Genomic DNA, 12,152 nt, shown 5'->3' with positions numbered 1-12,152 from the left:
CAGTTGTACTAGCTGCTGTTTGCTTTCTGGATCTCTCTTTCACTCAAACTATTGAGTGCCATTCTGTCTGTATCTATTTGTCTGTCTCTCTGTTTGTCTGTCTGTCTATCGTTCTGGCTGTCTGTATATCTAAATTCAAATTCAAAATTGCTTTATTGGCATGACTGTAAATAATACAATATTGCCAAAGCTTGGAATACATAGATTTTTAAATTACACGAGAGTAGATGTTAAAACTTCATGCTGATTTGTACTCGGCTTTCGCCAAGATAGCACAAACTAAGACGTAGCTTTACAGTAACCTATGCTTCATCCATTTACGCTTCTTTCCATATGGTGATGTGAATCTCCTTCTGTCCGGCGTTAACGGCTGCAGTGTACTTGGCGCGTCAGCACACACGACGGCTGCAACTACAGTGTGGTCTCCCCAGTGGACCAGCACGACAACTGTCTGGATTGAGCCGAGTAGGGGACATCTCTAGGGTCTTCAAGTGGGCACCTTCCGTCCTCAGTGTTTCGTCGACTAGCCCACAACACCTCAACAGTGACTCTGGCGTCCCAGAGTCACCCCCCTCCGTCCCCCACTCAACTCAGCCCAGCTTACTGACCTCTACATCCCTCCTGCTGCTGAGGTTGCTCCTTCCTCGTAGTTCACATGTGACCTAACCACAATCTCACAATCCCTCCGCAACCCAATCATACAAGCCAACCCGTTTGACTAAGGCTGTCGAGCCCCACTGTCTTCGTTAAAGTAGATTCAGTGGCAACGGTTCCGTATGGCATACTACCTACCGCAAAACACAATATCTGCCCAAACACCAACCCTCATTCACGCAATATACACAGGAACGTGATAACTGTAATTACTATGCAAACTATACAAATAAACCAACAGACTCCTCGAGTTTTTCAAGAAATCTACGGAACTGTAGCGTGCCTGTACACAGCCAGCCAGAATATTTCCGTCTCAACCACAGCCAGTTGCTGCTCCTTTCTGCTGCTTCAGATAAGTTATTTACTGTGCGACACAACTCTTGGCCACTGAATCCGACGTCTCTGAGGAACCGGGTTGTAGAGTGTGCCACAAATCCTCGACAACCCACTTCCACTGGATAAACCTGGACTCTCCATCCTCGCTGTTCTGCTTCAGTGGCCAGATGAGCATTTCTTCCTCTCATACGCCTCATCTACAGCATCCTCCCATGGCACTGTTAACTCTATCAGTTGAACAATGTGTGCTGATCCAGACCACAAAACAATATCTGGTCGGAGGTTAGTGGTGGCAATCTCAGGTGGAAAAATAAGCCGTTGATCAAGATCAGCCAGCATTTTCCAGTCCCTAGCAGCTTCCAGTTGTCCTGGGCGAGAATTGGTTTTAACACCTTTTCTTGGTGGTTGCTCGCCTGGGCGGAGGAATATTGTCTTCTGTGTGTAATGTTTTGCTAGAACAGGTGGCAACTTATTGGTCATGTTACGCTTGCCTTCCAATGCTAAAGCCAAACATCTCAGTACTTGGTCATGGCGCCAAGTAAACCGACCTTGGCTAAGAGCCACCTTACATCCTGTCAAAATGTGCCTTAATGTGGCAGGTGATGAACACAAAGGACAAGAGGGATCCTCTCCTACCCAGAGGTTTAGGTTCTGTGGTGATGGGAGAACATCATATGTTGACCTGATAAGGAAACTGATCCTACTCTCTTCCATTGACCAAAGGTCTTGCTAGCCCGTCTTGCGTTGTTCCACACTCTCCCATCTCATCCACTCTCCCTGCTTGGCCTGAGAAATGGCCTTTATACACCGCATCCTCTCATCCTGCTCTCGCACCTCGTTGACTACCAGCTTCCTCCTTTGAGCTGGGCCTGCCTTGTACCATTTAGGAGGAGCTAAACTGAGCCCAAAACCCCCTCTTCCATGCTGTACCTGTCCCACGATATCACCAATTTGAAGGCCAGCCTTTGCCTCTACCACAGATTTCTTTGCTGACCACTTTCTACCAGTTTTTAACACAGGGGCTGCCTCCCTTACACATTTGTCGCATGACTCTACTAAGGTCATTTCCAGTCTGACCTTGGCACACTTAAACTCCTCGGTTAAAGCAGAGACTGGCAGCTGCAATATTCGTTTACTACAAAGTCGCACTCTGCTGAGGCAGCGTGGAGCTCCCAACCATTTCCTGATGTATGAACTAATTAACGCTTCCAGCTTATCCACTGTTGTCAAAGAAACCTCGTACACAGTCAGTGGCCACAGCAACCTTGGCAGTAGACCAAACTGAAAGCACCAGAGTTTTAGTTTGCCTGGTAGAGCACAGCTGTTTATGCTCTTCAACCCTTCCACTGCTTGTCGTCTAACTTCTCCCACTCGAACTGTGTCCTTTAGATCCCCATCGTACCATCTCCCAAGACTCTTCACTGGCTTCTCAGAAACTGTTGGTATTGCCTCACCATTAATGAAGAATGTTTTATCTACTACCTTTCCTTTAACTATCGAGATGCTCCTTGATTTAGAGGGCTTAAATTGCATTCTTGCCCATTCAATATTATCTGTTAACTTCCCCAATAACCGATTAGTGCAGGCTACTGTTGTAGTCATGGTTGTCATGTCATCCATGTATGCTCTGATTGGTGGTAGTCGCATCCCAGAAGCCAAGCGCTCTCCTCCTACTACCCATCTTGATGCCCTAATGATTACTTCCATTGCCATGGTAAAAGCCAGTGGAGAAATGGTGCATCCTGCCATTATTCCAACCTCTAAGCATTGCCATGCAGTGCTGAATTCTGGAGTTGAGAAACTAAATTGTAAATCTCCAAAATAGGCTTTCACTAAATTTGTTATTGACATACTCTGAAAAATTCAAATGCTGCCCAAAGAAGCTCATGTGGCACTGAACCATATGCATTAGCCAAATCCAGGAATGTCACATGGAGCTCCTTCCTCTCCTTTTTAGCTGACTGAATTAGTTGCCAGATAACATTGATGTGTTCTAAGCATCCTGAGAACCCTGGAATGCCCGCTTTTTGAACTGAAGTGTCAATGAAGCCATTCTTTAATAGGTAGGTGGACAATCTCTGAGCAATAATGCTGAAGAAAATCTTACCTTCAACGTTTAATAGTGAAATATTTACTGAATTGAAGTGAAATCAGCACTGAATTGGTTTTAACACCTTTTTTTGGTGGTTGCTCGCCTGGGCGGAGGAATATTGTCTTCTGTGTGTAATGTTTTGCTAGAACAGGTGGCAACTTATTGGTCATGTTACGCTTGCCTTCCAATGCTAAAGCCAAACATCGCAGTACTTGGTCATGGCGCCAAGTAAATATAGAATAATAATAAAACATCAAAATAATAGAAGAAACTATTATAACATAACTTAAATTTAAATAATCAGTGTAACAAATTAGAAAATGTGTGAACATTTGATACCACAGTGTTTTAGTATATATACACACACATTAATGAGGGTCACTGTGGTGGACAGTAGGGAATCTAGGTATCTGTCTGTCTATCTATTTATCTATCTATCCATAAATCTGTCTGTCTGTCGTTATGTCTGTCTATCTATCATTCTGTCTTTTGGCTGCTTCTACATTAATCCAGTTACATTTGAAAACAGCATTTTCTTTTCAAAACGCTCTCCGTCCACAGTAGCGTTTTTCAAAAGTTTCTCATCCACACTGAAACGTCGGAAAACACTAAATTCACCTTACTGTGCATGTGTAAAACCTCATAAAAGCTCACTGAGATAATACAGACGGAACAGACATAATAAGGTTCTCATGCTATTCTTCTGACAGAATTTTATTTAGCAAAATATCGCACCATTCACTGATGCCTCCATGTCGCACTCACTCACCATTATAAGTTTGGTCTAAAACGCAACTGCTCTCGTGTTTTGCTGCAGGACAGCAAATGCGAGTACATTTTCATCTTTGCAGAGTGTGCAAATATTTTAAGCAACTGTGTGAAAGTGAATAGCACACAACAGGCACAATACTGGTATAAACATGAATATCTATTGGTACAATATGCAGTCATGACTAAACATGCGTCATCGTTTTCAAATACCTCCGTTTTTACAGTTCACACTACAACGCGAAAAACATCGCGTAATTATCAACTTTACGTGGGTTGTGCCTCGACACGGCACAGCGCGGATGAATCCAATGTTTTGAGGAGAGTGTGCGGCTGTCAGTCACCGCGCCGGTGTGGATACTGTCATTAAGAATCACAGATTATTCTTTTTGGAAGTATGACCAACATAAGAATTTGGTAACGCTTCCTTTTACATTACAGTACTTACGTGTACTTACAGTGTACTTACCTAGAAAGTACTGGCTAATATAAGGTAAGTAAATGGGTTAGGGGTAGGTTTAGGGGTAGGTTCAGGGTTAGTACCTAGTTATTACCCAGTAATTGTAATTACTATAATAAGTACCTAGTATGTACATGGGTAACAGGACTGTAAAAGGAAGCGTTACCAAGAATTTTCACCGTAAAATGTCATCTGAACAAGTAAGAAACATCCACTTTTGTTCTGGCCAACTAAGGGGTAAAAGCATTGCAGTAAATCGCGCTGATTAAATCTAACGATCTCTTATCATATCACGTCAAACCGTGCAAATTATACTTTGTTCTCAAATCGTTAATGTTAACAACATCAGCATTGCGTGACTACATTTAAAGCCCTTTTATCCTTGTTTTCGCATGGGCCGGTTGCAGTCTCTTTTTTTCTGTAGCCACTTCGAAGTCCGAAGTCTTTTGCATTTTACAACGGGTGAATCTCCAGTTGTCACTGGTGAGTGTCGTTTGAACCTTTCTGGATCCGCCATCAAATTAATAAGTTTAATTATATCAAGTGCTGTGAGAAAAGGCTATAAATATCCACCTCCAGCATCCTCACTCGCAATATAGCTTATACTAGCCGAGACTCCTCCTTTATGTGTACAGATGTGACGTAATGACTCAATATAGCTTATACTAGCCGAGACTCCTTCTTTATGTGTACAGATGTGACGTAATGACTCAATATAGCTTATACTAGCCGAGACTCCTCCTTTATGTGTACAGATGTGACGTAATGACTCAATATAGCTTATACTAGCCGAGACTCCTTCATGTGTACAGATGTGACGTAATGACGCAAAGACATGCTCGAATCTCCCGCGGAAATCCACCAGTACCACTGGAATTAAAAACATTATTACAAGCTTACCGTTTTGAATCGAGCTAAGGCGAACAGACAGTTTTGAACACTGGCTGGTTATGTACTTGCTCAAATTTATTTATAAAGTAAAAAATTACTTTTTTAGCCTCCTATGTACAGTATTTTCTGCATGTCTATCAGTTGTTTCTTCCTTATTCAGGAACATACTATTTCCAGAGAGAGAGCAGAAGTAGCGAATGATTGAAATGCCATCCACCCTTCAGACTGCTTTGTTTTTGCCCTTGAGAGCAAATTGAAAATGAAGTAGACCAACACATACAGCAACAGACAGAGCGAGAGAAAAGCCTCAGGAAGAGTGGGTGGACCGGTATTGAAGAGATGCCTGGGGGGACGAGATCTCTCTGCTTCTGTCATCTTACCCCTCAGAGAATCTGCAGACCTGCCGCCTGCCGTCCCTCTCAACATGGCTTTCTTTCACTCTCTCGCACCCTATTTGACTTCTGGATAACTGATGTCTTAAAAAATTCACGTTTTGATGCAAGGCCTCCACAGTGGTCAGGAAACGGCACAGTAAAATCCTTCTTTTGCTTTAGAAAGAGAGAAAAAACTGAGGGAGGTTGAAAGAGGCGGAGGGAGAGGTCAGCCTGTAGGCTTGCCTCTGGCCTGCTCTTCCCTGCTGGGTTTGCCATGGTGTTGAGTCCGAAGCTCCCAATTAAGCGAGGAACGTGTGTGTGCTCATGGGTGTGCGGATGGCACAGCGAGCCACCGGTCACGACTGTGCTCCACTGAGGGAGCGAAAGGATAGGAAGTTGGGCCTGCATGCCCACTGACCAGACACACACTCATAATGACACATACTGTACTCACACGCACATACCTAAAATACCACTCTGGTTCACACACACAAATTCTGGCACCTACTGTCTTTGTGCTTTGAGGACAGATGCTTTCCGAATGCACTGGTGTATTTTAACTACTAGTCTTTAAATTGGCAGCCATGACAGTTGTACAGCCAAATACAAGGACAAAAACTTTCCTTCTGTGTGCGCCCGCCAGTTAAACCTGTGAAAGCTTCAGTAAAGCATCTGTTCTCCGTGCAGCAGTAAGTGTGGTGTCATTTAATCCTGTGAGGGGACAAAGTTTGTCTGCTTGGCTGGTTGACTATGGCAAAAGTCCCGTCCCATCCACCCCCCCCCCCCCCCCCCCCCCCAAATCAGCAGCACTGATGGGTGGCCAGCAAAGGTGTACAGGGGCTTTGGCTGTGAAATGCACAGATTAGTGCACCAAGTCCCAGACTGACCAAGACAATCCGCACAGGAAGACTCATCGCCTGCCAAACCATCCCGGACAACTAAACTGGGAAATTCATTTTCATGGTCCAACTTGAATATGAGTTTAAATAAATAATCACATTATTTGTATGTTGAGTCCCATCTGTGGGTGTGTATTGAACAGAGTAGTGGTTGTACTGTGGTCCATTAGATTAGATCAACTAAATCTGACCTGACAATTATTTTGTTTAAGATGGATATAATTACTGACTTGAACACACTGTATTGTTAAACACTGTATTGAGTGGTGTGTGTCTGTTTCACGCCTAATTTTCTTACTGTGAGGCCTCATTTCTTGTACTGTAAGTGTACACAAATACAGCCAACTTTGTACACACATATACAGTGTAAAGTGAGAGAAAGTTTGGGGTCTTTAGGTTTTGGGGGGGGGGGTTGGTAAATGCTTTTTTTAATCTTTCTATATAAATCGAAGAATCCTGAAAAAAGTAGCATGGTTTCCACAAAAATATTAAGCAGTACAACTGTTTAAATATTAGTTTAAACAAAATTTTTGTTTGTTTTTATTAAATGGATTTCTGTCTGTGGTTATCAGCAGTATGTCGATAGAGCTCAACTTGTTTCGAAGCTGGAACATTGTTTATGCAGCTCAATCTTTTTATGCAGCTCAACTCGAGTATGTGCTTTGTGATAAGTTGGCAGCGGTTAACACGCTTCAAATGTATGTTTTGTGCACTTCTCATCTGCATTTCCTTCTCCTGAAACCAAGGAGAAACAGCAGAAGGAAGAAAGAGAAGAAAACCTTCATACAGTTTCTATTTTTAGCTTCACTCATGCCCAGGTTGAAATTAGAGTAGTTCTGAGAAGTGTCACTGGTAAATATCAGACTATAAAGGTATGAAAAAGGGTCCTGAATAAAGCAGAGGCCTGGCAGATAGGTTGTTGAGCAATGCAGAAAAGCATTTCAAAATTCACTGCTGTCTCCCAGATCCAGCTCCCCCACACTCAGCACTGAATTATGGGGAGGAATAGGTTCTGCTTAATTGCCTTTTTAATTTAGGGATTGAAAAGTTCAGTGCACAAGTTTCAGGCATTTTTCCAGTCTCACTCGCTCATCAAGCTCTCTGCTTCTCCACTGTTCTCCGCGGTGTGCATGTATGTGGATGATATTGTAATTTAAGTAGTGTTCAGTGCTCAGACATGCTCTTTAATTGGTCAGAGTTCAGTGATTTGCTATATGCTTGCAAACTTAATTAGCAAGGGTTAAATTCAACATGACACAGTGTCTTTGCATACATTTTAGCATTGTGTTCCTCAGACCTACTCGCATTAACAGTAATTTCTCCTTTTCTTTCTCTCTCCACAGCACGCAGCAGCAGGCATTCCTGCTGGAGAACGTGGCGTGTAATAACGCGAGCTGTCGGGAGGTGGGCCGCATGTTCAGTGTGCACTGGGAACAGTCAGACCTCAGTGCCATCCCCAGGGCTGTTGTGGCCACTTTTTTTGACATCTATGAGGACGTAAGTGTTGGCCTTTTCCTCTTGCTTTTGGCGCTTTAATTAAAAACCCTGCCGCTGCTTTAATCTCCCTCCCTTTCTCTGTCCCCGATCACTCTTTCTTCATCTCGTTGATGTCTCTGTGACCCGCATTATACCGAGCTTTAGTTATTATCTGATTTACTCTGACTGTAATGTTGCCCCAGTGGTGTGTGCAGGCTCTCTCCTCTTTTGACATTGAGAGTAGAGAACTACACCCTCTACATTTCCAACAAACCCCAGTCTCTGATGCTTAACACCCTGTGATCCAATAGTGTAGCAGTCTCTGTAGTCTAAAGACTTCTTTGAACCTGATGTGAATAAGCCGCAGTGTTGTTGTTAACTAAAACTATTAAAAATAGTTTTCATTAATTGCTATAAAGCTGAAATAAAATGAAATATTAGTCATAAAATTAGTCATAAAAAATTACAGGAAATTTTGAAATGTTGCATGGCAACTAACTTAAATATATTTGACTTAAATTAATAAAAAAAAATTATGAATAAATTAACGCTAATTAGAATTATTCAAAAATAGCTAATGAAAATGACAAAAACACTACAAAATTACTAAAATGTAAACTAAATGAAAACAAAAACTGAAAATATAAAAGTAAAAGCTAATTGAAATTACATTAATTTTAATAAATACTATAGTAGTATAAATAAATAATACTAAAATAACACACATTCAGCATCTAGAAATGCTGATTCTAGACACATGACCCAAACACAATATTATTTTATTTAATATTTTGTTGGTCTGTCATTTATTATGTTTTGACACCCAAACAATTGAAAGTCAATCTACCCTTCAAATTGAAATGACCATGCAGAATTTTCAGACCTATTGTCAAGGGGTTCAAATTGATGTCTTGTTACATTTCACATTCTTATTTTGCCTAAAAATTCTACTACAGACTTCAGAATGGCTGTGAAAAGGCTTGCCTCCTCTCTTTTTTTCATTCACTGCACTGTTTCTGTTGAACAGAATTAAGGGTGTGCTTATGGTTTGGGGTCTTCACCTCTTATTTTCTGCTCTTAGTAGTCCAAACGTATAGCTTCCCTGCGAGAGCTCTATCTCTCCTCCCTTGAGCTGTGTGTATCTCACTGATCAGGGCTCCAGACTAACTTTATTCACTAGGAGCACAGTGGCCCCCAACTGAAAATTTTAGGGGCAGAATCAGAAAATTTTAGCCTGACTGCATCAGAATTCGTACTTCCGCTCTATTTCAGTTCGCTTCTGTACTCAGTCTGAGACATCGACATCAGTTTTGCTCCGGCCTGAAAACAACCGGCCAATCAACGAACAGAGGGCGGGCTGAGAGCCGTGACGTAGACGCTAAGCACCGAGTTTAAGATTGTATTTTAGGTTAAGGAAATCGAAACGACCTCGGATATGGAGACACGGGATGCAATTTGCTCTGTTGTGGAGAATATTCCCGGCATTTGCAAACTGAAGCCCGAACAAGAAGAGTGTTTGGTAAACATTTTGAATGGAGGTGATGTTGTGGCCCTACTCCCGACAGGTTTTGGGAACAGTTTAATTTATCAACTACCGATCGTCAGCGAGAAACTGGGGAGGCCAAAGGCCGGCAAGCCGATAGTTGTGATTGTGTCCCCCTTGGTTGCACTCATGGGGGATCAGGTTAAGGAGGCAGCAAAACTCGGTCAGCCATGTTCACTCCTGTATTTCGCTCGATGGTTTGGTTTTCGCATCATACATGTGTTTACAGTGGAAGTTCGTTGCGGCTGAGCTGGCGAATAACACGCGTCATAACCAAACGTTATGTGATTGGCTTACGGGTAACCAATGATTTTATACTTCATACAAGGCCCCCCCCCCCCCCCCGGCGAGGAATAAAACACTTTTCAATTATGCCATTCCAGACTCTGTCTACGAAGCAAAGCGAAGTAGCAGAGTTTGGTATTACCAGGCTAAGACAATTTAGGAGCACACACCGTAAATCAGCATACTAACCAAATATTCACATTTCTACTAATTAAATTTCCATTGTATTACTAATAAATACTTTGATAATAGATGCAGAAATTACAATGCCTTTGCGCTCTGATTTAACGTTACAACCTCTTGTCTTCTAAAAGCAACCGGCAGTGGCGTTGCTTTTTGATTTATTAACATGTCACCGCATACTCTATGCTTGAGGCTAAGATTGTGTTTAACTAGCGTATCCGTGAAGTGCCTGTACTGTCGGCAAACTTCGTGTGCCCCACAGTTATGGGGTAGCGACTGCAACATTCGCAGTTCATGGAATTCGTCTCCTTACAGTACTACCTTAACCAGCTGAATTCTCGCAGCTAGTCTTCACGAAAATGGTGGGTTTGGCCTTTTTCGCCACAAAAACCTCTCACTCAATAAAATAAAGAAAATATGAACAAATAATCTAACCACAAGCAAAAGCACAAATAAATACAATAGAGCAAAGGTACTAATAAAATAAACGATGCTTTTCAGGTAGGTCTAACATTAGTTTTCAGGTACAGAAATTGAATAAAATAATCAAATGTAAAATAACATTGCATATTTGACTATATAAATGAAAGATTAATCCTTATTAAAGTTACAAAAGCTATTCAATTCAGAGCTGATTCAGTAGGCCTACACAATACTGTGAGTGTCTTTCTTTACCATATAAGTTCACTTAAAGCATAACAGACTATGTCTGCTAGGATACTCATCAAGACGGACATGTTGACATACTTTTTGTGTGAATTTGTCCATTCAGGTGCAAGACTTGAAAGAGAACTCAATATTTGTGTGCTGTCTGAGGTTTTTATTTTATTTTATTTTTTTATTCAATTTCTTACTTGAATGCTACTATTAAATACACCTACTGTAGCTGAAAAAATAAAGCACTGTTTATTTCATTTGTATATTATGCTGTGTATATGTTATCTGTTTCTTTGTTCTTATTTTTTATAACAAAGATAAAATAATGACATAAAGATTTTTATCTTGTCTGACGTTATTTTTATTTGATATTTTGTTACCTTGTAAGGCTCTTCTTTTTTTTAAACAGGGAAATTAGTTGTAATGCTCTGTCACTTGCAAAATAGTAAAACCAAAATGAAAAAGAATCATGATAAAATCGTGAATCGTTATTTTCCTGAAAAAAACATATTGCCATATCACCCACCCATAATTTCAATCCATATAAAAAGAATCAAAGATTATTTTGCATATAGAATTTTTTTTTTTTTTAAATGAATCAACCATTATTTGTCTGCTATAAATGTTGTGTGTTTGCCTGTATGAGAGTCTGTGTGGTTCTTTGGTCACCTAAAGAAGTGAAACGTCTCACTACTGCAGACGGCCCTCAAGCATCTTCAGTATACACGTGTCTAATTTTGCCATTATATCTTCCTCTATGATTCACTCCTTCCCTCCCTCGACCCTTCTCTCCATCTGTATCGCAACCTTTTCCCCATCGTAATCATAATATAGCCAATTACCTCGAATTCCCTCATGCTTGCATAACTAATGAAGCTAAAGGCTCATTAAACAAACAGCACGCGCACGTCTCATTCCGTTAGCATTCGAGCTAGTCATCATTAGCACAGTATTACGATGCTATCTGTACAGGAGCCCCTGCGCAACCATGTTCTTAAGAGCGAGACCAATAGACTGCAGAGAGGGGCTGATAAGAAGCGTAATAGCTTGCTGGAGTCCATTAAGGATATGAGTGTTCATCAGACGGGAGCGATTCAATGGGCTTGATACATTGTTTCTGATTTCTCATTTGCAGGGTATATTAGATATGATCGTGCTCAGCAAGGGGGAAAAGGAAGACCTCGTAATCCACGCTTTGAAGAACAACTATGAGGCCGACGCGTATTTCGTGAAAGTGATCGGTGAGTATGAGATATGGCGTTTTCCCAGCCTGGCCACCGTAGCGGCAGTAGAGCTTCCGGGTGCTGACATTTGGAGAGCTGACATTTCCAGAGCCAAATGTGTCCACTAGAAAGCAGCCATGATGCCATTTAATCCTGCCTGCTGTGTTTTAATTAAAGAAGGAGAGATCCTCCTCTAGCTCAAGCGCAGAGATTAGCTTCCTCAGTGTAACAGCATGTGAGGATCATTCTATCAGTGTCAGATTAAAACAAGGATGAGACTGACCCAGAGTCTCTAAATCTCCCCTCCTCGC

General features: G+C 41.6%; 1 protein-coding gene across 1 annotated transcript in view; it reads left to right on the top strand.

Annotated features, from left to right (window-relative positions):
* Positions 1-12,152, top strand: part of itfg1 (integrin alpha FG-GAP repeat containing 1) — a 167,480-nt gene that overhangs the window by 115,244 nt on the left and 40,084 nt on the right. The window contains exons 11-12 of the mRNA XM_056248447.1: positions 7,818-7,971; positions 11,754-11,859. Coding sequence (XP_056104422.1) covers positions 7,818-7,971; positions 11,754-11,859 — 260 coding nt within the window. The remainder of the gene's footprint in view (positions 1-7,817; positions 7,972-11,753; positions 11,860-12,152) is intronic.

Source organism: Rhinichthys klamathensis, unplaced genomic scaffold (assembly GCF_029890125.1).
Source record: "Rhinichthys klamathensis goyatoka isolate OS25496 unplaced genomic scaffold, OSU_Roscu_1.1 h1tg000055l_1, whole genome shotgun sequence".
Classification (NCBI taxonomy): Eukaryota; Metazoa; Chordata; class Actinopteri; order Cypriniformes; family Leuciscidae; genus Rhinichthys; species Rhinichthys klamathensis.
This window is presented reverse-complemented; position numbering and strand designations above follow the sequence as displayed.